General features: G+C 41.7%; 1 protein-coding gene and 1 long non-coding RNA gene across 6 annotated transcripts in view; one reads left to right on the forward strand and one right to left on the reverse strand.

Annotated features, from left to right (window-relative positions):
• Nucleotides 1–4,137, forward strand: part of LOC120407534 (THAP domain-containing protein 6-like) — a 29,455-nt gene extending 25,318 nt beyond the window's left edge. For 4 of the 5 annotated variants that reach the window (XM_039543191.1, XM_039543187.1, XM_039543188.1 and 1 more), the window contains exons 4-6: nt 158–262; nt 1,021–1,116; nt 2,776–4,137. In XM_039543191.1, coding sequence (XP_039399125.1) covers nt 158–262; nt 1,021–1,116; nt 2,776–2,970 — 396 coding nt within the window. In that variant the 3' untranslated portion in view covers nt 2,971–4,137. The remainder of the gene's footprint in view (nt 1–157; nt 263–1,020; nt 1,117–2,775) is intronic. The other variant, XM_039543192.1, reaches the window with a different exon arrangement.
• The window catches only part of LOC120407537, a 58,707-nt gene continuing 35,010 nt past the window's right edge, over nt 4,131–27,827 (reverse strand). Inside the window, exon 3 of the long non-coding RNA XR_005600092.1 lies at nt 4,131–4,628. This is a non-coding gene — a long non-coding RNA (uncharacterized LOC120407537). The remainder of the gene's footprint in view (nt 4,629–27,827) is intronic.

Here is a 27,827-nt window from a genome sequence, read left to right on the forward strand (position 1 = left end):
GATCTGATGCCTGTAGAAGCAGGTGTGAAGGCGGCAGAGTCAACACCTAAACAAACATTTATAAAACCTGGCTTTGCTGATGAAAACCCCATTGCCAACAACTATGGTTCTGAGCTGCAGTTCTCTCTGAACTTTAACTGCATTCTTTGTTTTGTAGAAAAAAGATAATTCTCTACGGAGATCAGCGAAGAACTCCAAATGGGCTGGCACATTTCTAGAAAATCCTCCACTCACGGCAGATCCCACTGAGGTGTATGTAACGGTAAGCATCAGAACTGTGACTGAATGCTGAAACAGTAGTGTCACAACGGGAGCCTTTCCTTTTGTATTTCCTGTATTAATGACCAATTCTGTGTCAATTTAAATAGGACAAATACTTGCTTATTTTAGCATTTAAAAATAATCTGGGATACTGTGTAATGTTGTGCTTTATTGGTCTTGGGGCAACAATTAACATTTGTTAGGCTTACTGGAGAACAAAAAGTACAAAGATGTAAAAATGTAAAATGTGCTTGTGTAGGGTTTACAGTGAGGCAATAGACATCCACCATGGAATGATTAAGATACATGGACTGAAATCCTGTCTCCATTGAAGACATTGATAGTTCTGCCACTGATCTCACTACAGTCAGGATTATACCCATAGCGCAGGACTGCTGGAAAGAATTTTGAGCAGAATTAGATATCAGAAAACCCATATCTTTGTCTTTCAATAACTTGTATAAGCTGCAACAAATTAATGTTCTTCACATTCAGCCATGAAGCATCTGCATCATGTGATCATATCTGCATGCATATGAACTGGCCTGAAAGAGAGCATTTGAATTTCCAAGTTTATACAGGACTCCCATTTCTCACTGCTACTGGAATGAGAGAAAGGCAGAAACGTTTTTTAAAAGCTGTGAAAAAACTGTATCCTGTTAATTCTTTTTTGGGGCATATCATCATTCACAGTCTCCCACTCCATTTGAGGTTTCATAGGGGGGAATTAAATTCCTGCATTGTTGTTTCCTTTTGTAGAAAACAACGAACAACCCAAAAAGATTAACAGAAAACTTCAGCTGTGCTCATGAGGTAGTCACCAGTGGGGTGTGTAATACACAGGACACAGTAATGGTGAGCATCAAAACTACAATGGGTACATGTCCTCCTTTTACATTCTTTCGGGTTTAGGCTTTAAAAAATGTTCTCTTGTTGACATTGAGTCCAATCTTAAAACCCTTATACACTCTTAACTCCTGTTGACTCCACACTACCCATGAGAATCTTACTATGTTGAAACATAAGCTATAAGGCTCAATGATTTTGTGTTAAATGTTTTGTTTACAGTTCAAGATAGCATCTGCCTACAGTAACCAAACAGTGCTATAGGAGGTAGTACTGTTTCCCTGTGTATTTAGGAAAAGAAATAAATGAAGCAAAAGCTCTGATATTTAGCAGTAGCCACTGTATATGAAATGAGTACATGCTTGCAGTCCAGTCCCAAGTGGACAGGTGTCTCCATCTCAAAAGACACTGTTGTTAACCATGTCCCTAGAGAAACTTGAAAGATTGGACATGGAGACAACCACCTTCTTGGCTTTATAGGTGATACTGTTACCAGGTCAAGGTGCATCCTAGGCACTAAACTACAGTTTTCAGAATTTTTTTTTATTTTTCACTTACAAAGGTAGAAGTAGGTTCTACATCTAGGTAAGCTAGTTCAGGACAAAATGCCCAGCTGGTCAGAGGGAAAAAGTTACATTTTATATGGAAATGAGGTATCCAGAAGGTGTAAAGCTCACATATGTGAACTTAATATAGCATGCCATGGAAAGAGTTAAGGGCTAACTTGCTAGCACTTCGACCTCCAAGCCCAGAACTCAAGCGAAGTGCTGCTTCAGTAGTGCAGCTTTAGGAGGAGAAATGTTCTCATCCTTTGGATGAGCCATTTTTGCAAAGTTCCCTTTACTAACCTAATGGTTTTTCAGGTGGATTTTAAAGATTGCATGGTACCTTTTCCATAGAGCAGAACCTCGATGTTTGGTCAGCATCCCTTGCCTTGATACACCAGGCTGCAACATTCAAGGCAGTAGATGAGTTGCTGCTGAGTCCACAATTACAAACACCCCCGTGAAATGGATGGGCACCTTTTAACAAATCTGAATAAATAATAGCTGCCACATTAGTCTACACTATCACCACACTACTGATAGCACCTAAGAATTTTTTGATGAGCTGTGTGAGCCAGACCCATATCTTAATGTATCCTATTCATTAGAGCATTCAATGGACTCTATATCCTGTGTCCACTTATAACTCTGAGGATTCTCCTGTGGGCAGAGGTTAAACTGGGCCAGTACATGGCAATACAGCATGTCAGCAGGTGCTTCTTCCACTACAGATTGTAAATCAACATTGCTGACAACTAGGGTGTATTGTAATAGGGCCAGAATGAGCTTTGGTACTTATGTCTGGCAGCTGAGTTCTAGTGCCCCATCTTTCAATCAGATCTGCTAGCTTGGCTTCAGTGGGGCACTGTATAGGCACAAAGGCACTCTGCAAGTGGATCTGATGGTAGACTTGTATTGTACTTTCTTTCCCTTCTCCACAGCTTTGCACCATATTGTTATGAGTTCCTCATGTTATTCCCAGTTCCACCAGGGAGCTCCAATCACGGAGGCTTTTTAGTTTTGGTTTGGGTTTTTTTTTTTGTAAATTAAGTCCCAATTAGCTCTGATTCTAACAAAAATTGCAAAAATCCAGCATTGTTGCTTTCTTTTATCTTTAAATTAGACAGACCACCATTACCATATCACAGACAGTCCAAAAACTCTGAAGAGGAAACTGGATGAACTTTTAGCAGAGAATCACAAGCTCAGAAGAAAATTAAGAAATGCTTCTGATCAGGAAGAGAGATTCCATAAAAATATGGAAATCTTGTTGGACAAGCTGCACTCTAAAGACATGTTGTCATGGGAAATAACGTGATTGCTAGATCTGTGCAAAGGCCAGGGGCTGAATGACAAGTCTTCTCTCCCACTGCACCCAGCTGTTGGATAAGAAATGTTCACTAATGTTTATTGCTATATATGTCATTTTTGAATGTATTTAATTAAATAAAAAGCTGTAAACATTACTGAAGTTTTCATATAAAAGCTAGAAACTTCAAAGTTAAGATTGGCACTTGTGTTGTTCAGGGAGTGAATGTCAGCCTTTTACTTTAATTCCCTGTCTCTTCATGTGTCCCACATGGTTATTTTTTAGCTATATAGTTTCATGGAGGGTGGATGGGAGTTTTACTGCTTTTTTAAAAAAGTCTTCTGTAGACATTTACTAAGTGGGTTGTATTTACCTGAGAGAGCCATGGCTTTTTGAAATAATACACTAGAATGTTCCAATAAGTATTTATAAATTTCCCCAAACCTGATAAATATATTGCAGCATTTATGAAAATTTGTATTGGTTCATATCTCTTTATATTTAACCAGTGTATTAGACTAGTTTCAGATAATTTTTAATGGCAAAAAGTTGAGAAGACCACATCATGACACACTTCTTTTGCAGCTCTTCCAAAACTTCTAGCAGTAAAAACCTTCACGACATCTCCAACCATCACAGATTTTGCTTAGGGCATCTACTTTATTCATTGTTGTCTTTTTCCCCCCTTCTCCATCTTATGTCACCTTTTAAGTGCATTAATTTCTAACAGCGCAATGGTGTCATTGCACCCATGCACTATAAAATCCATTTACATAATGGTTTGAAATATACACTTTTTTTTTGAAAGACTGGCATTTGCATTAACTATTGTATTAAATCTTATGATCACACATAGTAAAGTGTGTGTGTGTACACCTCCCCCCCCGCTACCCTGATATAACGTGACCCAATATAACAAATTCGGATACAACATGGTAAAGCAGTGCTGGGGGGGCGCTGCGCACTCTGGTGGATCAAAGGAAGTTCGATACAACGCGGTAAGATTTTTTGGCTCCCAAGGACAGCATTATATTGGGGTAGAGGGGGTGTATGTGTGTAAAATGTAATGTTGTTTAATGGATCCAGACTTATTCTAGTCCATTGTATCAATATATAGTTCTGCTGTCTATATTGCATGCTAAAATTGAACCTATTAAAATTCATTATGAAAAATAACTACCGTGTACAGTATGTGCAGTATTGAGTCTTCACATAGGGTGCCCCCTGTGTAGGGACAAGAGGGGAATGGGCAGAGCACAAGGCATGCCAGCTAATCTAGGCTGTGAATTTAGCCCATAGACACCCATGCAAAGCTGCCATCAATTTTGCAGCCCCAATGGCTGGTCAAGCTCATGCCCGAGAGTGCACTGGTGGGTGGAGCAGTCCAGAATTAGGTAAATGCAAAGATGGTATATTAGCCGCCTTTGCCCTTCCCCTGCTGTGGGCTGCACCTTTTGCAGCCTGCCTCCCAAGTGGCGCAGTGTGGAATTTGTCCCTATTTGTTTAGGTATTAAGGAACCTACTAGAAGGCCTTTGAAGGTAATGGAAAGACTTTCTCTGACTTCAGCTGCCTTTGAATCAGGTTCTGCATTATCCAGTGATGATCTTCAAATGATGACCAGCGGGTTGTGCACTTTTTTCAGAACTGTGATAGTCCAGATGTACTCCTGCAAATTGAAAATATTAATCAATTAAAAAGCACCAGCTAAAACTGTTCTTATTGTACAATAACTGCACATCAGGTTAGGCAATCTGTGTCACACCGGTATTTTATTATCCCATAAACAGAAGTTGTCAGAACATTATACACATACCAAACCTCCATCAAAGTCAGTGGGAGTTTGGGCACAAAAGGAATGTTGTCTTCCAACATGTTCAGTACCACATATTTCAGATGTAACACCCCCTCCTTCCCCCCCATGGACAATTTTGCAATAATGCTCATAAGCTAAAGTAAAAAGGGCACATGCATTTTTGCATTTAGGCCTGTTGTGGTCTCCTTTGAAAACTGGCCCTGAAAAAGATGTGGGAGTTTATAGCTGTAAGATTCCCATTGAATTTCATAGCCATTGCATGGCTGAAACCCCGCACAATTCTTAGCATCTCGGGTGTAATATACAGCTAGTTATAACTATACTGTTAACACGTAATTAAACCACAAGTCACAACCTAAACATTTAGGCAGTTTAGAAGTGTGTACAGCTGAAATTAAATAGGAGCTCTCTTTGTTTTTAACTGCGCTGGTGGAGATGTTCTGGGCAAAAGCACAAACCAGTTTGAGATAATATAAATGTTGCTGCAAGGTATTTTTTATGGGTGCAAGAGTGACTAACCAAGAAATAGGGGCAAAAATGAAACAGACTGAGCACAGAGCTGCAAGACACACACAGAAAAACCTTCTAAAAACTGGTGTCTCCATCAGGACTATTGTCCTGATTGGACAACGAAAAGTTCTGCCTTATTTCCTAGAATCGTTTTTCCATGTCTATTCCCAATACTTAAATAATCACAAACCTTCACAGGCTCAGAGCCTGCAGGCACCTCTGGCTAAGGCTAAATGGCAATACTATGGAGGTGGAGGAAGGCACCTAGTAGAATAATACCACAGAGAAGTGTTAGGGGGAAACAAACCACCCTTTTAAACATCTTCCTTAATCATATAGGAAAAGCATTTAATGAAATGTAGATGATGTGACATTGTTCTCACTGGTGGTCACAGTTTTCCTCAGAGATGGAATTCAAAAGGAATTTAAAGAGATTAGAAATGTGGACAGAAAAGAGGTTCAATTTGGGAAATTTACATTAATACAGCCATGGAAAAATACTCTAAAACACAAGCATGCAATGGGAAGACTAGAGCTGGAAGCCAGTAAAACTGAAAGAGAGCTAGTGGGGTGATAGATGATGACAAGCTCCATAAATATTTACAATGGAATAGAGCAGCAGCAAAGCCAGTCTGCTATTGGGCTGTAAACGCAGAGGCATCCCAGTAATAAGCCTTCTCTTTGTGACTCTGCTGTGATTACATTTAGAATGTGGAGCCCACTTCTGGACTCCACCTTATTAGCGATATTAATACACTAGGAGGAGAACAGAAAAGAGGCACAGAAATTATCAGAGGGCTGGAGGCATAGGTGCTGGAACTAAAAGTGCTGGTAGAGGTGCTGCTGCACCCCTATCAAGTAGTAGTAACCCAAGTATATGGTTTCTGCCTTCAGCACCCTCTCTATAAAAATTGTTCCAGCACCACTGGCAGGAGGGACTTGAAAGATTAAAAGAGCTAAATAGAGCTTTGCTAAGAGATGACAACGTGTGGACAGGGGATGACATGATAACTACAAATATCTGAAGGGCGTCAAATTCAAGGCTAGAGAAGAAAAATGTAGGTTAGTACAATAACTAAAAATAGGATAAAATTAATAATGATGCTAAACAGTGTGATCTGATTGCTGGAACCTTTGCCTCTCCTCACCCACTCTCCTCCCTCCTATTTGTTATTCCCAGCTGTCTATATTCTGCAAGCTCTTCAGGGAACGCGCCACATCTTTTCTTTGTTCTGTAAAGCACCTAGCACATTTTTGGGGCACAGTATAAATAAGGAATGTTTTCCTAAGAAAGGGAGAATGCTATCTGAACAGGAGTGGAAACTTCCTGACTTTAAGTCCCATTAGCCTGTGTAAAAGGGAGGTGACAGATACCTGGAACAATCCTGTACTGCCAAGGAAATGGACTTGGATAAACTAATTTTATGCCCATACTTCACCTACAACAATACCTGAACATGTGCATAAGGAGTGTTTTCTAGACCTCTGCTTCTGGGTAGGTCAAGGAATAGCCCACAGGTGGAGCCAATCCTCTCACCTTGCCCTCAGTTGAGGCTCAGAAGGAAGTCTCCTTCAGCTGTTCCTTCTTAAAATATAAAGAAAGCTCAGGGACTGGTTTCAGTGGGAGTTACCAACACACAACTGATGCAATAATCAGGTCCCCCCACTGCTTGTTAGAAGCATCTCCTTGGTAAAATGTAACAAAAATCATACCCTCAAATATTGAATGTTGCAATTTCAGTTCATGGATTGGCTGAGAGCATAAGCACTTCTGGTGCAGATACTTGTTCATGCACATTTAAAATTTGTTTTTTGCAATTATTTTTGCATGCAGCTTTAAGATGTGCTTTCCCTAAACATTCAGACCAGTAAAACTTACTCACATGGAGGTTCACAGAAAGTAACCCAAAAAGGTCAAAAGTCTAGCTGGAGTGAATTCATTTTACAACTCCAGCAAATGTGCATGGGACATTTTCACAGGATTAACCCAACTTTAGTTGTGATCAGCATGATTATTTAAAGAGTGTATTTCCTGCCTCACTGCAGTTTTCTATTTTCCACTTTTCAAAAAACTCCATATCTAATTTTTTTTTAAATATTCCAAATTTTAAAATGTTCCCTATTTAAGAAAATAACTAGAAACTCCAATTAAGGGACCAGAATGTGTTGTATTTGCATACAGGGAAATCACTAACAATCCACACATTCCTGGCCTTCCTTATTTTTGCCAGAAAGCAAGACTTTCAGTGAGCAGTCAACACCCCACTTTTTCAGAAAAGGCTGTGGCTTTCTTTGTTTTGAAGCACCACAGCAAACTTGCTGCTGCTTTTTCTTGTCATTCTTTGCAATTTAATTCTCCTCAGTGCATCTCTATTAGGCTAAACAGCATCCCACTCATGTATGCTTTTGCTTTGAAACCACTTGGACTGGGGGGGGGAGGATAATTCTGTTTGACTTTGAGCATTCTAAACGGGGAGGCTAATATTTCAATTCAGCAGAAATGGCTGCTAATTTTAAACTACCAGTTTAATCTTTCTCTAGCAGAAACACACATTTTCCTCTACCATAACATTTTCTCATAATAGAAAGGAGACCATTCCTAGGGGTGCGGTTACCAAAAGATAATTTTGCCCCTATCTGATTAGAGGCATGAGGTTCATGCCTCAAAATGCTCTAGGCTGTGATTATTTTATGATAACCATACCCTGTATCATGGCTTATTGATTAACTAATAAAGCTTCAGTATTATTCTTCAGAGGAGGGGCTGAGATATCAGAGGAAGATCTGATTCTGGAATGGGAAAGATTCTTTCTTGCTGACAAACCACCTTTCTCTTGCCCTGATTATAATCTGTGTGAAATTATAGGGTCAATGGATGCCAGTTTTAGTTTCTCATTGGTGATTAGCTCACTGGTTTATTAAAACTGAAAAACACCCAGAAACATTTATTTGAAGACAAATTTTCACTAGACTATTCTCTTTCCATTTAAATTGCATATAAGGGCTACAGAGCAGAATATGATTTGGGTTTCTAGAGAGCTTTTGTAGTCAAGGTTCTAGAAGTGTGTCACACAATAGTACGTTAGATACCTGCAGTAACTCATAGCCAAGTATGCCTGCTGTTATACTTTTAACAATAGCTCTTGCACAGCCTGGAACATTAGAACTTAGTTTAATGAGAGAAGCAATGTTAGACAGGGCACTGGGGTAAGCATCCTGCTCAGGGACACTAAGTGATGCCTGCTGGTAATGGCGCCCATTCCGAGGATCACTTGAGAGCAGTGCACTACTCAATACCAGCTGGAATTCCCCCACATGGAGGACTCCTGATTTAGTCATTTAGTGCAGCTGTTTGGCTCTTATATATCAAAAGAGTGGCACAGAAAGGCTGGAATCTAGCCCTTGCCTCCTAGTCCAGTGCTTTAAATTACAAGACCATCCCCCACATCTAGTTTCAGCCCTGTACAGAAACCCACAACTGGTGTGGGACTTGATCCCATAGAGTCCTTGAGCTATGGCAAGCTGGATTCTGAGTTCAGTTACACCAATATAAATCTGAAGTTATTCCACTGACCTGAGTAGAGTGAGTCCAGGTTTACTGAGGCATAACTGAGATCAGAATCAGGTACAGCACATGCAAAAAGGACTTAACTTAAATAAGTTATATCTGTTGTGGTATAGTATCCAAACTACTGGACACAACGACAAATACCCAGGGGCGGCGCTAGCTTTTTTACCGCCCCAAGCACAGCAGTCAGGCAGCCTTCGGCAGCTTGCCTGCAGGAGGTCCGCCGGTCCCGCGGCTTCAGGTACCTGCCGCCGAATCTGCAGGACCGGTGGACCTCCCGCAGGCAAGCCGCTGAAGGCTGCCTGACTGCTGCCCTTACAGGGACTGGTGGGGCGTCCCCCTGTGCTTGCTGCCCCAGGCACGCTCTTGGAGCGCTGGTGCCACGGCTGCAAGTATCTATTTAATGTCACCTGCACTTAAATTTGAACATGTTATTGGAAACAAAGGGTCAAGCATTATGTATATTTATCCTCTTTTAGTACTCACAGTGAAAAGAGTTGGATAATAATGTAAAGGAAAGAAAGGTTTGATTAAACCCTGCAAGGTGGTATGTGCAATGCAGGTCTAACAGAGGGATCATTACACAATATAACCTACACTTTCATGAACCATTTGGCAAATTTGCTGTCTGTTTTGTCACCATATGCTCTGCTAACGTATGGTGCTAGCGTCTTTAACTAATCAGAGTTATCATCCTGCTTGTTCATGCTGTGTGGCAAAAATCTCCCACCATTCCTCACACCTGTGCAGCTCCAGCATTGCTAGTGACACAGAGAGTACTAGTGTAGAGCAGGTTCCTGCAGCTTCTGACATTTTCAACACCATGTCACTTAGCCCTTCGTAGAGCAGGTTTACATAGCACAGGGTTAAAAATCCTGGTATGCATTAGCACTCCCACAGTTATTTTCAGCTGTGGAGGTGCACCAGTGTTAGTAATGGTGGGAAATTTTGCTAAAAATCCCTAGTGTAGCCCTGGGGGGCATGAGCAGGTTTCAGGGGGTCTGCCGAGCAGGACCAGTGTTAGACTTTCTGGGGCCCACGGCAGAAAGCCGGAGTCCCACTGCAGGGGGCTGAAGCCTGGGGCCCTGAGCAACTTAGCTTCACGGTGCCCCTATGGCATGGGGCTCTGGGCAACTGCCATGCTTGCTACCCCTTAATGCTGGCCCTGGCTGTTATATGCAGAAAACCAGCTCTTGTAGCACGGGTGGGCCATGGAGTTTTTATAGCATGTTTGGGGGGCCTCAAAGAAAAAGGTTGAGAACCCCTGCCCTACAGTATTCCTTACACTAAGCATTATGGGCTTGATCTTGGCCTCAGTTTAATCAATAGGAGTTTCCCACGGAGACAAAGAATTAGCAGTCACTCTGTGTAAAGCAATACAATGACTTTTCCATTAGTCATGACACTCCCTAATGAACAAAACATAAGGACCTCCAGAAGAGGAGAGGAAGCTGACGACTTCAAAAAACGACAGGTAACCAGTTTCCCCATATATATATATATATATATATATATATATATATATATATATATATATATATATATATATATATATATATATCTCACACCTCTTACAAGTACATATATATTTGACTTTAAACATATGAACAGTCCCATTTAATTCCTTATGAGATCCATGCCTATATTCTTTATACACGTTATTTTTCAGAACGCTGCTGATTTTGCTGCAGAGATGTACAAGACTAGGCAAGAAGCACTGAAAATGTTTATTTTCCTGTACATCTTTAAATGTGGCTTCTTTCCTTCCATCCCTGGCACTGTACTATCCATTCCCTGCTATTTGTCCCTGTCTGCTGTCCCCCAGGGTGAGGCCATCAACACGTGAGTCAGGAAGAATTGAGAACTCTGCGGAGACACATCATACACTTCTAGTAGTTAAATAATTTCACCAATACTCTTCCCCTCAACATCACCAACCAGAACAACTGAATAGCTGAAATGTTCTATGAAACTTCCACCCCAGCATAAGATCATGTCTATAAAATTCCATATAGGTTTCTCCATGGCAAGTTTAGCATTTCTCCAAAGCACAATATACAGAACATTTTCATTGTCTTTTACCCAGTGTATAACACAAGCATATAAATGAAGCATATAAATCTAGTATTTTGTAAAATTTATGTTTTAGCCCTGTGTAAAAGAAAGTAGTAAAGAAAGTCTTGAATAGATGAACATAAGAATTCCTGGTTTGCTGCTCATTTAAATGTAAGGTATAAAAGTAAAATTAATCATGAGGGTTTGTTTTGTTTTTTACTGGCATTATTTTAGATAATGTATTGTATCTTATGTGGTTAGAGAGAAATTCTTGTCACTGAGGTTCAGATTTCAATATTGTTACTAATATTGACCAGTATTTTACTCCATAAGTAAGGCCATTGATTCCAATGGGATTAATCACAGAGTAAAGTACTACTCGACATGAATAAGGAATCAGAACATGGTCCTATGTTGATTGGAATCTACTTTTGTCTATTGAATGTTGGAGAGTAATTTGTTTTAAAAATATATTCTTATCCTCCATGCAATAGGAAATACAGTTTCATAAATCAACATAAAAATATAGCCCAGGACTAAGACTTGGTGCCAAAAGGGAAAATACATTGACACTTTCAACCTTGTGTGGCATGTTCTTTATGAAGTTGGGTATTTGAGGAAGATTTAAATAGTTTTTAAAAACTACAAAAGTGTTGTAATTGTTGGATAGAAATAACAGGCTTTAGGGACTTTGAAATCCTTTCAGAGATGACAAAGAACAAAGGGAAGTCTCTTCCTCAGGATCCATTCCAGCCAAATTCTGCTCTCAGCTCAGCAGGCATGGCTCCCATTGAAGTCATAGTGTGTGCATGCCATATTGCACATCCAAGGGCAGAATGTGGCCCCAAGTGACTGATGTCCAAGGCTTAGGGCCAACAGCCATTGAGTGAATTGTCCTTCCATCCAACTCCATCAATACATATGGTTAATACTAGTGGGGGAATCATCTGCGAGAGAACTACTGTAGCAGCTGTATCAAGGCTCACACAAGGTCAAGGACTGCAGTCCTGGACATTACATTTCATCTGTTAACTCAGAAGGGTTGGTCAATGGCTTTGGATACCAGTCTTTGTACTCAATCTGTTCTAGCCTTTGAAAAACAGAACGGGGAGGCGGAGATGGGTAACACTGCTCTCTTCCTGTTGGAAGAGGACGGGAAACCAAAGGAAAGCACACTATAACAACCGTGTCTGCAGAATGCAAGGAGGTTCTTTAGCTCAGCACTCCTGACGACCCCTGTTGTGGTGGAGTGAGTGTGTGTAACCCCTTTATTTATTACAGGATGCTAATAAGTATCCAGAAGGCCATATGCTAATGCAGACAGTGAGCCCAGAGGACTTGTACTCAAATATCTTTATCTTTGCTATACAAAGATAACTAGAGTAATGGAAAGTGCCTGAGATCTGCAAAACCGTTATTAGAGTGATGGGTGTAAAATCATATACACCTCTACCCCGATATAACACAAATTCAGATATAACGCAGTAAAGCAGCACTCCAGGGGTGTGGGGCTGCACACTCCGGTGGATCAAAGCAAGTTCAATATAACGCAGCTTCACCTATAACGCGGTAAGGTTTTTTGGCTCCTGCAGACAGCATTATATCGGGGTAGAGGTGTAGTAATTAGGGATCAGAAAATGAGTGATATTTCTAAGGATCAGTGAGGTATTTTGTTTCCACCAAAATAAAAAACTCTGGGTCAGAGACCCTTTGCATACATGAGAATGAGGCACAGAATATTTATTCTGCAGGGACTGGACAAAGTGGAGTCAGACAATTCCTGAGAACGTTAATCCCTACTGGAATTTATATGTTCTGATCGTGCAGACTTGTCATTTCTATTGACCCTTGGTTTTTGAAATGTCATTTATTGTTTCTATGATGTCTCTGAAAGCCCTGTATGTGCCCATTCCTGATGTCTGGAGCCAATGGCAAAACACCCTTTTACTGCACTGGGTGCACAGCTGAACTCTAGGGTTCAAATTCACCCCAGTGCAGAGGGCTAGTGCAAGGTCTATGTACCACTTACATGCCACCTGTGCCCTCAAAGTAAGACTTTAATGGGACCTAAAGTGGTGCATGGGATTGTGGGCCCTCTGTGTAGGGGTGAATTTCACCATAGATGAGTAGAAATGAGCTCTTTCAGAAGCAGATTGGATGTACGGAGTATGTTATGCGTCTGGCACGGATCTCCTCCATACAGTGCTGTGCACACGTCATTTGCTATTTATATAGCACAAGCAGTTTGAAAGAGATTTTGATGATGATTAGCTGCATAGGTTTGTAGTTTTGATTAGCACTATGGCCAGCCAGCTGTCCCTCAATATCCCCTTTCCAGTGCAAGCATGTAAAGTCTAGCTTGTGCAAAGGAATAGTTCTGGTGAAATTATGTTTCCTATATTTAGAAAATGATACTATACTTTAATTTGCTTCTGGTTATTGCGGACAAACTATGATTTGCATGGTTTAAAGGCTTTTCTCCACCCCAGAATGAAGGAGGAACTGAATAGTTTCATGTTGGACATTCTCCCACTCCATAAGTAACCTTCAAGTTATATTTTAAGTACAAACATCTGTTTTCTTGGTTAAGCCTTTGGCTGGGTGATGTGGACCCTTATTTATTTGGTTTTACATTTTACAAAGCCATAAAAATAAATCACACAGCCAGATACTAGAACTAAGCAAACAGCGTGCGTGTGTGAGACAGAGGATTTGGACAAATATTTGTTTGAATTTGAAAGCAAATTTGGATTTGACCATATTTGTGACCCTTTGTGAAAATATATGACTACTCAGTAATTACAGAAAGGGAATGTTAAGGTTGAGCATTCACCAAGAGCAGTTTCTGAATTTTACACTGGATTGTAGTCTTCACAATTTGAATTGTGTTCGTAAAAAGGTGCACGAAGCTCTTGGGGGAGGAAAGCCCTTTGTGGGACAGAAGCACCTTGCTTCTGGCCCACATGTTTCATGTTTCAAATCAAAACACCAAAAGAAAAAAGAGGCCACCAGATAGCATTAACAGGGCAAGATGCTTCCTTCCGACTACTCTAAAGCAGCTGTGCTCTTACCAGACTCATCACCCTCCTTCCTCTCAAGGAGATCAGGTGGATACTGCTATTTCAATAGTGGTCTCTTCACAGAAGGAGGGAAGAGATTAGGGAGAAAGGTTTCCCTGGATGGCTCACATCTAAAGGTATGAATATCAGTTTGGTGTAATTTTGCCCTAATCCTTGCAACTGGATCTTCCCATGTGAATCCAATTGCAGGATTGGAGCCTACACTTGTCATTTGGAAATGGGCTGTTTCAAGATCTAAAACTTTTGTTTAACTGGAGTTAACTATAGACTGAACCAAACCCAAGAAAAGGACTTTCTATTAGAATCTAAAATGGATGTGAACTAGCTCCCTTTCCCACGCCCCCCTTTCTGCTGTGAACCTTGGACCTACTATTGTCAGTTACTTTCATAAATCATCCAATCAGGAAATAGAAACAATACGCCATGACTTATGTAGCTAACCAGAGTGTCAATTAAGAATATTTACAGCTAACTGTTTGCAAATAGTCTACAGGTCAAGAATTACTTGCTGAAGAAATCCACAGATAACATCAAACATGGTATATACAAGCTTTTCCCAATCTGTTTGTGGACAATTTGAAAACAAAGACAAAATCTGAGGAATAAATTAGTGACAAAAACTCTCCAGCTCCTGTAAGATGGATGGAAAGAGCCAGGCTCAGTTTCCCCCTCCTTCCCATGGGCCCAGACTTGGCCTTGATGGCCCAACCCCTTCCCTTTTGTGGGGTCATGTGAGTGAGGCCAGACAGAAACTCTTAAGTATTTATATGGGCCCTGTCACTTTAGTATGTGAGCAGTTTTTCAGCTGCTGCCAGAACAGCAGCAGTGGGTAGTGAGAGAGGGAAACCTTCCCATGGGAGCCTGACCCTTTGATGTTATGAGCATGACACCAAGGGCTTTCATCTGTGATGTCATCAGTACTGACACGAGAGTGTATGAAGGACCCTCAAAGAGAAATTTGGGTTTGCCCTCTCATTGGATGTTAGGTGGATTTTGATTAAAAGGCTGCTCTAGCACACGATGGGAATTTTGTATTAATCTAAAATAATATATAAGTTAATTAAGTAATAAATATTAATCATTTGAAAACCAAACTGTTATTAACTAACTAGCAGATGTGTAACAGCTGAGCAACCAGTTTAGTTACTGAACAGATATTTGGCTATGGATAAGAGTTAACAAAAATGAACTGACAGTAGGTTGGTGGAGGGGCAGCTGGAGGATAATATACAAAGAGAACGAACATAACAGGTGCCTGTCATCAGTGGGAATCTCTTTTTTCATGTGCTTTCTCCCACGCCTCCATCTGACTTTATTTCATTTAAAACCAAAAGCTCTTTGATACAGGGATTGTCTTATGTGTTGTATAGAACCTGCCATGATGGGACTCCATTGTTCACAGGGCATCATCATCATTACAATTTACTGCCAGCTTCCTCTATCTGCAAAGAAGTGCTCCCTGGTGTCTTCCAGCACAACAAAGTGTTGAGCATTTCCTACAAGGTGCTGAGAGACCTCCCCTCCTATTGAATCAATAGGAAATGAGGAAGTGTTCAGTACCTCCCTAGCATTGGAACCAAGGGCAATACCTCTCCCTCTCTACTACATGCACCATGGAAAGGGGCACCAGACTCTCTGCGGCACTTGTGTTTGACAAGGAAGGGTGCCCTGCAGATGGAGCTAGCTTTATGTGACTCTTGCCCCCAAGCACTCTGTAGGCTGGAAGAGTGAAGGACAGTTTTGGCATGAGGGATGTGACGTGGAATGGATTTTGGTTGGACTGGGTTTGTAGAGGAAAGAGGGAGTGATGCAGTATGAAAGAGGGATTGAATTAGAGAGTGTACATCTGAGAGTTTGAGGTAGCTGCTAATGGCCCCCCTCTTTAGTCTCTTAGGCCCATAAATCAATGGGAGTTAGGCCTCTAAATACTTTTGAGTATCTGATCCTTGCTTCCCAGCAATTTCACTTTCAGTGACCTCATAACCTTGATGCCCATCCTGTGAGGTGCTGAAAGCAACCTCAGGTGGCACTTACCATCTTGTGGAATTGGGTTCATAATGATTAACATAAAGCCAGCAGTGCCTGGTATGGTCCCATTTGAAGCACCCAAGACTGTCTGACTTGGAGGACAGATGGCTGTAGGGCTGCTACTGCATGCAGACAGCTAGACAGAAGGAAGCTGTGCTGGAATCTTCTCATTCTCAGCCTGCACCCTGCTCTGGAAGTCAGCAACCCACTCAGCCATGTAGAGTAGTATCTGTTCATCAGCATCCCCTCCTGTTCCTAACAGGCAGGATCCCTGTTACCTAGGAGAATGGCTTTTAAGGAAGGAGCCTTCTGTTTCTGCCATCTATCCCAGTTCCACTATCCTAGTCATCTGCCTGATGACCCTCTAGTGCTAGTTGCGCAGGTAAACTATACGGTGCTTTGTGTCTCTGAAGGCAAAATGACAGAGTCATGAATTCTCTTGTGCTCTATGCAATAATCATCAGTTGTGAACAAACTGATTTCAGGTTTTAACAAAAATTGATTTGAGTAAATTTTCCTGCCACGCTCACCTGAGCTGGCTAGCCAGCTCAGTCTAGTGCCAAATCTCTCCTGGTGTGCCTTCATTTGATAAAAAACGGATCAACTATTAGATACAGCTTCACCCGAGCTAGCCATACTGCAAACTTGTTTCTCTCCAGTTGCCTGCCACTCAGCTATCTAGACAGGTTGTCATTATCAGCCTCCCACTGCCCCAGCTTTGCCCCAATTTTTTTAAGCCCTACAGCATTATCATTTGATGTGACTGGTGAGGGAATTCAAGTAGATGAAGATTGAGGCTATCACTCCCTTAGGTGATGATATATTCTGATTCCCTCCAGCTATCTTGCTAACAACCCAATCCTCCTCCATCCTGGCCATACTCCCCTATATTAAGAACTAAAGAATAATTAAAACCCCTCTTCATAAGGTGTGGCTAAATTCAATATTCAGTTTAGATTATGTTAAAAAATGCTTGTGATAGATAGGGTATGTTATGTGCTATGGCAATAAGTTGCTGGCATGCAATAGCCAGCAGGAAAAGCAGACAAAAATACCTGGTGCTCCATACTTTTGAATCACAGCCTTCAGTAAGCCCTCATGGATTTAAACAGTTATTGGGTCTTAATAGTAGTATTAATCTAATATGGGTATTACCTGTTCATACAGCAAAGATATTTATAACAATTACTCATTTTATATTTTATGATCCATCGGGTACACAAAGCAACACAAGAAGATTGTGCATAAGGCTGTATAGACATGTCAGGGTCCCAATAATATCACAAGACATGGGAGCTTTCCTTCTAAGGTTAGCATGATCTTGTCAGAATTGCCCACCCTCGACCCTTTTAGGGGAAGAAGCTTTGATTTTAGGAGAATTGTCAATTTCTATATATACAAACTTGGGCCTTGATCCTGTAAATGCTTATTACTAGGAGTAGGCTCAGTGGCTTTCATACAATTAATCAGATACATACATCCAGCAGTAAACATGTGCAGGATTAGATCTTTGGTTAGATAGTTATCTATAGATAGTAGGACGTTTTCTTCCTACATCAAAGATCATAGGCTAGGGGAGTCAAAGCAGCTGTAAGATACTGCTCCAAAAACCTCCTTCTCTTAGTCCACACCCAGCAATTCTGATGAGATCATACTAACCTCAAAAGCAAAGCTCCCTGACTTGTGATATTATCAGAACCTTGAACTGTGCATACAGCCTTATTCTTTTTTTTAATTTTATATACATGATGGATCACATAATACTGTAACAAGAAAAACAGGTTTGATGAAGATCAAAACTAAACATGACAGTGAACAGTGGTCATAAGCTTTAAAAAAAATATGACGGGGCAGCAGGGAAGACAACTTTTTCTGTCAGAACAGTGCTAGCTACAGGAATCTGCTATGGTTTGCTTGACATGTGGACAGAGATTTGCGTTCCTGAGAACCAATTTGGAATTATGTAAAAAAACATGCTACAGATTTCCAAAAAACTATTCTATAGCAGTTTTACTGTCCTGGTTCTTGGGTGAGGGGCTATATCACTGTCTAAATTAGCAACAAAGAGTCCTGTGGCACCTTATAGACTAACAGATGTATTGGAGTATGAGCTTTCGTGGATGAATACCCACTTCGTCAGTCGCATGTAATGGAAATTTCCAGAGGCAGGTATAGATATGCAGGCAAGAATCAGTCTGGAGATAACAAGGTTAGTTCAATCAGGGAGGGTGAGGCCTCTTCTAGCAGTTGAGGTGTGAAAACCAAGGGAGAAGAAACTGCTTTTGTAGTTGGCTAGCCATTCACAGTCTTTGTTTAATCCTGATCTGATGGTGTCAAATTTGCAAATGAACTGAAGCTCAGCAGTTTCTCTTTGAAGTCTGGTCCTGAAGTTTTTTTGCTGTAAGATGGCTACCTTTACATCTGCTATTGTGTGGCCAGGGAGGTTGAAGTGTTCTCCTATAGGTTTATGTATATTGCCATTCCTAATATCTGACTTGTGTCCATTCATCCTTTTACGTAGGGACTGTCCAGTTTGGCCAATGTACATAGCAGAGGGGCATTGCTGGCACATGATGGAGTATAAAACATTGGTGGAAGTGCAGGTGAATGAACCAGTGATGTTGTAGCTGATCTGGTTAGGTCCTGTGTGGCGCTGCTGGTGTAGATATGTGGGCAGAGTTGGCATCAAGGTTTGTTGCATGGATTGGTTCCTGAGTAAGGAGTTGTTATGGTGTGGTGTGTGGTTGCTGGTGAGAATATGCTTAAGGTTGGCGGGTTGTCTGTGAGTGAGGACTGGCCTGCTTCCCAAGGTCTGTGAAAGCGAGGGATCATTGCCCAGGATGGGTTGTAGATCACTGATGATGCATTGGAGAGGTTTAAGCTGAGGACTGTAGGTGATGGCCAGTGGAGTTCTGTTGGTTTCTTTCTTGGGGTTGTCTTGTAGCAGGAGGCTTCTGGGTACACGTCTGGCTCTGTTGATTTGTTTCCTTATTTCCTCATGCGAGTATCGTAGTTTTGAGAATGCTTGGTGAAGATCTTGTAGGTGTTGGTCTCTGTCTGAGCATTCCACCATGATTTCAACAGCTTCCACCCCACCATCAACCTCAGCCTGGACCAATCTACACAGGAGGTCCACTTCCTAGACACCACAGTACAAATAAGTGATGGTCATGTTAACACCACCCTATACCGAAAACCCACCGACCGCTATGCCTACCTTCATGCCTCCAGCTTCCACCCCGGACACACCACACGATCCATTGTCTACAGCCAAGCACTGAGGTACAACCGCATTTGCTCCAACCTCTCAGATAGAGACCAATACCTACAAGATCTTCACCAAACATTCTCAAAAACTACAATAATCACACGAAGAAATAAGAAAACAAATCAACAGAGCCAGACATGTACCCAGAAGCCTCCTGCTACAAGACAACCCCAAGAAAGAAACCAACAGAACTCCTCCTACAGTCCTCAGCTTAAACCTCTCCGACACATCAGGGATGTGTTCCGTCTATCACCCCACCACAGTTACAGAAACCCATTGCAGCAAAGCCATCCACTATGACCTGCACATTTCCCAGAGTTCACTACCCTTGTTAGCAGAACATCCGTGATTGCATTGGCTACTTGGATCACAGCAGTCCCCACAGTAGATTTGCCCACTCCAAATTGATTCCCGACTGACTGGTAGCAGTCAGGCGTTGCAAGCTTCCACAGGGCTATCGCCACTTGCTTCTCAGCTGTCAGGGCAGGTCTCATCTTGGTATTCCTGCGCTTCAGGGTGGGGGAAAGCAACTCAAAGTTCCAGGAAAGTGGCCTTACGCATGCGAAAGTTTCACAGCCACTGGGAATCATTCCATACCTACAACACTGTGGTCCCACCAGTCTGTGCTTGTTTGGCGGGCCCAGAATTGGTGTTCCACTTTATAAACCAGCCCCACTGCCACCATGATGTCCCAATTGCCCCATCCGCTGCTTTCAGGAACATCTGTGTCTATGTCCTCCTCACAATCGGCCTCATGCTGGTGTCTCTTACCCAGGTTTTGCACATACTGCAGTATAATGCACGAGGTGCTTACAATGCTCGCAACAGCAGTGGTGAGCTGAGCGGACTCCAGGCTTGCCATGCTATGGCGTCTGCATGGGTAATCCAGGAAAAAAGGCGTGAAATGACTGTCTGCAGTTTCTTTCATGGAGGGAGGTTGGGGGGAAGGGGAGACTGAAAACATGTACCAAAAACCACCCGCGACAATGTTTTTGCCCCATCAGGCATTAGGAGCTTAACCCAGAATTCCAATGGATAGCTTCCCACAGTGCACCACTCCGTGAGTCGATGCTAGCCACGGTAGCGAGAACGCACTCCGCCGACTTAATGCGCTTAGTGGGGACATACACAAATCGACTGTATAAAATCCATTTCTAAAAATCAACTTCTATAAAAATCGACCTAATTTCATAGTGTAGACATACCCTTAGTGATCCTCTGCCAGCAATCCTGAAATAGGTCAGAGAGGCACAGAAGGCGCACACGGTATTAAAAATTGGTCTTAAAAAGAGAGGCTTTGTAGCAAAGGTGGGAATGGGAAGGCTGAGCAAGCAGAAAGGGGGAGCAGGAAGGAACTAAACCCTCTGAAGGACATTGACCAAAACTCAAAGGACTCTCATGAGTGCTGAATACCCTGGAGGGGTTTGCACTCAAGTGTTCGTTATTTTTCCATAGATCTTAAATCTCTTGTGATTTTCAATGAGTAAAGTGTGTGTGTTTGAGATGTTCCTTTGCCAAAGTTGTCTGTGTTCTTTACCTTAACTGTCATTTAGTCCACAGCCAGCTAAATGGAAAGAGACAGAGCCCATGCAGGTGGGACTCCAGGGAGAGCATGCATTAGCTACTGGGCAGACTTGAGGACGGTTCAGCCCTAGTTTTGAGGTGGCAAGATCTCTGACACTCCGTTTCCCACAAGGCATATCAGGCAGGGAGTCTGCCCATTAGGAGTATGCCTGAGAGGTCAGACTTATCGATATTGTCTGGATGCTGTTCAGACCCAATTGGCATGAAAGCACAGGGGATCCAAAGATGGAGTCCAATACAGCAGCTTGGTAACCATCCACAAGAAAGAACTCTCAGCCTGGGATGTAACACTGAGTGCCTCTAGTGTATAAACAGGGTTGTAGCTAACATGTTCTGATCCTGTTGGAGACAAGTCCTTAATGTTTTATAGTTCTATTGTTTGATTTCAAGAACTTTATGAACATCTGATTATTGGGTGATAGGCTTGTGAGATCAGAGATTAACTCAGCTAATCATAAACTGTGTTTGTTTGCATATGCAAGCCTATTAGCTAAAATGCTGTAAAAGTAGGCTGGCTCAGCGATATAGCCACACAGCCCAAAGAATTGCCACACCAACCTTGTCTCCCTAGCTCGCAGGCATTGACAGCCACAACTTCCAGCTAACTTGCAGAAGAGAAGAGACTAACTACAGAGAGATGGTAGTTCCATGGGGTGAATTGCCACTGAGCTAATGTGATGTTCACACTCACACCCAGTTATGCCAGGAAAGACTTGGCTAGCCACAGAAGAAAAAAAGCTCAGCTGCTAAGTTGTGAGTCCTCCAGCTCTGCTCATTAAGAGAAAGATATAGTCCCTCTGATTTGGAAAGAATGGTTTGTAAGAGAGGGGTTCCAGGAATTGGGGCCTGGTCAGGATTGCTGGGAAAGAAGTCCTGAGCTAATTGCATTGCTGCTTAGGGATAGCAATACTGTACTGGCTGAAATTGAAGACTTATCTTACATTTGCACTTGGCTTTGACATTTGCCTGGCCAACAGCCTACCTGCCCACTTGGGACTCAGCAGAATGATGCTGGAGCTGTTTTATAGGCTAGGGCTATGGAAAGCTCTGTCAGGGATGTGGGCAGAATCTTGGTTTTCTTAATTGTGTTTGTCCATAATAAAGACCAGGAAAGCACTTTACACTTTATTTGGCGACTGCCTATTTCATAATGCCTGGGAAACATGATGAGGCACTGAGTGGGCCAGAGTCTGGCCTTCTGGCAAAGTGTGCACCGGAGGGGGTAAATGAGAGAACGACTCCACCCGTCAAAGTTGTACAAGTGGCTTTATTTTACACACAGGGGCCCAATACATCTCTTAGGAAAATATTCTACAGTGATGTATCCTTCCAGCTGAACAACCAGCAGCTACAATTATCACTAACTGCAGCCAGTGACTGGCCACCAAACCAGATAAGACAAATCAGAGGTTTTTAAAAGAAAAATCTTCACATTGTATTTGGGCTGACTTTCTAGATTTTTTTCCTCCCCTTAGTTTGGTAAGACTGGATTGACCTGAGACTTGCTATTTCAAGAGCAAAGTATTTTAAAATATGTTAAAACTTAAATTTTATAATATTTCCAATTTTCCCCACAAGTCTGGAGGGTTCAGCACAGCACTTTCAAGACAGCCTTAAGAGAAGTCTCTTTTCAGCAACTAGCTGTAAAGAATGTTGCTATAGCTTTTCTAAAAGTGTATCTGGATATGTCTATGTAAATGCAAAATGAATGTTAGTATTGAGAAATCAAGTACTCCAAAATGAAAACTCCTCCTGCAGTATTAATTTGGTAATGCACATGCTTACATTTTATGGTATATCATTGACAAGAAACTAGTAGACTATGTTTATGTCTTAATAAAACAAAGAAAGTGCTAAATACAGACAACATGGCCATCAATAACTAAGGCATCCTTAACAGTATATGACCAATATTCCAAACTATTCTAATTACTTGCACATCACAAACCATCTAAAGCCAGATGGTGTGTAGATTTGCCTACCTGCCCCTTCCTCCCCAACTGTATTTTCCCTGCTTGATTCTTATGTATTATTCCTGCTCCTTCCCCACCTCCTGCCCAGGACTATGCAACCAACTTCACATCTCCAGTTATCTGGTCTCCTCCTCCTAACTGACTTCCTCCTCTCCCCACTCCTGAATTCAAAAAGTAAATGCAAGAGTTATGGGGTTAAAAGCTCTGCCACAAGTGAAATAAGAACATAAGAATGGCCCTACTGGGCCAGACCAAAGGTCTGTCTAGCTCAGTATCCTATCCTCCGACAGTGGCCAGTGCCAGGTGCCCCAGAGGGAATGAACAGAACAGGTAATCATCAAGTGGTCCATCCCGTCGCTCAGTCCCAACTTCTGGCAAACAGAGGCTAGGGACACCATTCCTGCCCATCCTGGCTAACAGCCATTGATGGACCTATCCTCCATGAATTTATCTAGTTCTTTTTTGAATCCTGTTATGGTCTTAGCCTTCACAACATCTTCTGGCAAGGAGTTCCACAGGTTGACTGTGCATTGTGTGAAGCAATATTTCCTTTTATTTGTTTTAAACCTGCTGCCTATTAGTTTCATTCGGTGACCTCTAGTCCTTGTGTTATGAGAAGTAGTAAACACTTCCTTATCTACTTTCTTTACACCAGTCATGATTTTATAGACCTGAACCATATCTCCCCTTAGCCACCTCTTTTCCAAGATGAAAAGTTCTAATCTTATTAATCTCTCCTCATACGGAAGCCATTCCATACCCCTAATAATTTTTGTTGCCCTTTTCGGACCCTTTTCCAATTCCAATATATTTTTTTGAGATGGGGCAACCACATCTGCACACAATATTCAAGATGTGGGTTTACCATGGATTTATACAGAGACAACATGATATTTTCTGTTCTATTATCTATCCGTTTCTTAATGATTCCCAACATTCTGTTTGCTTTTTTGATTGCCGGTGCACACTGAGAGGATGTTTTCAGAGAACTATCCACAATGACTCCAAGATCTCTCTTGAGTGGTAACAGCTAATTTAGACCCCATCATTTTATATGTATCACTGGGATTACGTTTTCCAATTTGCATTACTTCGCATTTATCAATATTAAATTTCATCTCCCATTTTGTTGCCCAGTCACCCAGTTTTGAGAGATCCTTTTGTAGCTCTTTGCAGTCTGCCTGGGTCTTAGTTATCTTTAGCAATTTTGTATCATCTGCAGATTTTGCCACCTCGCTGTTTAACATGCTGTAGGGATTGATCATGAGCACTTTGGCCCTATCCTGCAAAGTACTTAACAGCTCGATCACATGTGTACATCAGCTATTTTAAAAATTGGGAACAATCCAGAAATAAAAAGCCTCTGACTCCGCTTGTATGTAGGGCCTTGCTTGATCTGCTCTAGTAAAGCGTTATGTCTCCCCTCAGTTTCTTATTTATCTATTCCTGCATGGTGAAAAAACTTTAAGCCTCGTAACAGAAGAGTGACAAGAAAGTAAAGGAGCTGAATGCAAGTTGGAGTGAAAGAGAGCACACTGAAAGTTCACTATTTGTGATGTATATTATATTTTCTTAATATCTGAGAGGCATCTGGAGAAGCCAAGCATTACTGATGCACCTCCTGAGCCATGGTGAAACAGTGAACTTGAATGGGTAAAATGCTGCTGAAAATAATTTTGAAAACATTGTAAGGAGAAATATTGATTAATCATTCAGTACCTCTTTTCTTCTGATTTGGACCTAGATGCTGTTATCAATGTCTCTTAAGACTTTTGCAATGTGTTGTACAGAGGAATACACCTAAGGGATCATCATTTGTTCTAAAGTCTCTTTGGAATTGCCCCCAAAGCTGTAATTATTTTCAGGTAGAGTAATTTTTCTTCTCTCCCCTCCATGTCTCCAGACCAGTTACTGATACCACAAAATTTATTGAAGAGTGATGAAACAAAGCATAGCTACAGGATTTGCTAATGTAGACCTTGTGCACCTGAGTATTTCCTCTTCCCCCACAACTTTCATCTCCTCCTCCATCTTATTAGAAAGATGGGTTGAGGGCCATGCTTTTTTTTAAACTGGTCAGGACCATGTTTCCAGTCCTTTTTAGGAAGTCAGTCTTAGCAGCTTCTGTAACAGATTTAATGAACATGTTTGACCACAAACCAGCAGCTGTGCACCACCCCCGGACACAAATGGCTATACAAATAAAGAGCCCTGACTTTGAGGTAGAGGGCATAGTGAATTGTAAAATGGAGACTGATGGTATTTTTCAGGCATAGAGATAATCAGTTCTCAGCTCAGTCATTCTCCACCTTCCAATGTGATGTAGTAACTAGTACTGTAGTAGCCAACTAAGCTCTCAGAAAAAATTGAAATATTTAGCCATCAATATGTTGTGTTATTGGGTCAAAGAGGCCCCTCTTGTACTTATTTTTTAATGGGGGAAAGAAAGGATATAAGAGAGTTGCGTATGTGAAAGAGAACTAAGGGCTTGTCTGTATGGTGAGGTAATGTGCTCTATAGGGATGGGATTTCTAAAGTGGACTAAAGTGTTGTGCTTTAATTGGTCTGGGCAGACCCCACTGGTGCACACGAAGGTTTCCTAGTGCACTTTAACACAGAACTATTCCAAACAGCACTATGTCAAAGCACACCAGCAGGGTCTATGTGGACTAATAATGTTCAACACATTAGTGCAGTTTAGAAATCACACCCCTGTAGAGTGTATTACTCCACTGCATTGGCAAGCCTGAAGTAAAATCCCCCCCCCCAAGTCGAAACACCAACCCCTCTCCTTCCTAATTATCTCCCTTTGCCTTATCCTCGCTACTTAATATAATCTTCTTAGGCAATCACTGTGCAAAAATAAAATCAGTGTTACAGCAGGTACTACACCTTACTGCTTGCATTCAAACAATGAATCATGACACTGGAAAATTAGAACCATAATAATTTTACTGTTTATTGTAATAATTGTTTATGCATCTAGGACATTAAAGATATCAACGACATGTTTAAACTACCTGTGTTAGACAGAGCAAAGCAACTCATCCTTGTTGCACCCCAACTAACTACAATCAATAATTCTGCAATGATTCACAGTCAGACAAATGCATGAGGATGTGCAATGCATTCTGGAGAGCTGTAAACTCTGGCAGACCACCAGAGGGAGTGAACTGCACATCCAAGGACCCTTCATTGAAGACCCCCTCATCTCTGTTTTTCAAGAATGAACACGTAGGGACTCATAGCAAAAGTGCTGATCTGTTCCCTCACATCCACAGCCTCACTAAGTAACCCGGGGACATGTCTAATGCTTTTCCACTATGTCTTCTGCTCCATTTCCAACAGCGAGAGGAAATGCAGCAAAGTGATAGATCCAAAAAGGTTACAGATCTGGTTGGGGTGGTGCTGGTGGTGTGGGGGGAAGAGGCACATATGGCTCTGAAGTTTCTTAAGTGTGTGAGGTCCTTCTATCTCAACACATGTAATATTTTGCATCTGCTTAGTAACAATATTGTTTGAACACCAGAATGCAAACCAGGCCTGTATTATACATTTTACTCCCACCCCATATAGCAAATAGGAAATCCCTTTAACCCTGCAAGATCACAGGGAGCAGGCTAAGAGTCATTCTTCCTGACAGTAGCATTTCATCAGCTAGGGTAGGTTTCTGTTTTGTTTGTCTGTCTGTCTTTTAAATAGGGTTCCAGTTTCATGACTAACAAACCTGGTGTTGGCTTGAACAGGAAAAAAAGCAATTACACAGGCCTTCCTTCTTAGTTGCCGACAGTAAAACTGGATGCTGTATAAACATGTACTAAAAAGCTAGCTCCTGCCCCCAAGAACTCCCAATCTAGATTTATAACAAGGTGTAACTGATGCATGAAACAAAGAGGGGTGAGGGTGGGAGCCCAAGGGAAAAGTAAAACAAGCAGAGTTTGCATAGCAGGCAGGTGTCTCAGCTCGTCATCTGCCTATTAGCCAGCAGGGTCTTGTAGGTATCTCTTACAACTTCAATACTTATAATTACAGTTTCAATTATGATTTGTTTTCATTACTTGAATTTTCCAAAACTCCTGGTCTCAGCCAAAAGGTGAATTTTTGGCATTATATTTATAGTCAATACTTTTGGAAAGTTTTTCGGGGCGGGGGGGTGGAAGATGACATTCACCCATTTTTTAATTATGCAAGGCTGAAATAAAACAATCACCGCCACTTTGTGAAAATCTTAAAAATGGCTGACACACACATCAGGCTTGATCCACTGCTCTGTTACAGCTTTATAAGGACATATTTCCATTTACTGCAGTGGAGTTACAGTGAACTAAAGTGGATGGAAGGCAGTGGATGATTTGTATTCATTAGATTGAACTAACTCAGCTATGCCCTGACCATACACCATCTCCTGCATTCCTCTTTCCCCAGCATGCTCATTTCTCCTTCCTCCCACACATTTGCCAGTGCTCACTCTAGTGTAGGCATAGAGGTTTGGTTACACTGCTGAGCACTGCGCCTAGCCTCTGCATATGTATTGACAAATGAAGAGCACACAATGCTAGCATTCTAGCCCTTCACACTTCCTTCAGCCTCCATGAGTGATTCTAATGCTAAGCTTTCACTTCTCCAAGTTCTAAAAGAGGCAGTACTATCATATTAAAAATGTCTTGCCTGTGCAACTAATAGCATTACTATTCACAATTTATGCTCAGCTTGGACAGTGACACTGGACTGGTCAGTTTCATTTTCAGGTTCTCACTTAAACACAATATTGTTGCATTTATGTTTCTTCCATTGCAGAGAAAAACAAATTTAAAAAATTCATTTTTTATCATTGTGATGGGGTGTTCACCCAGACAGGACTAGAAGGGGTTAAGTTAGCCAGGTAGGCCTATTAACTCCACAGGCTGCACCTGGAGAGAGAGCCAGGAAGAGAGGGACTGCAAGCAGGTTCAGCTGTACAGGAATAGGTGGGACCTACAAAGCCAG

The sequence above is a fragment of the Mauremys reevesii genome, linkage group 6 (genome assembly GCF_016161935.1).
Source record: "Mauremys reevesii isolate NIE-2019 linkage group 6, ASM1616193v1, whole genome shotgun sequence".
Lineage (NCBI taxonomy): Eukaryota > Metazoa > Chordata > Testudines > Geoemydidae > Mauremys > Mauremys reevesii.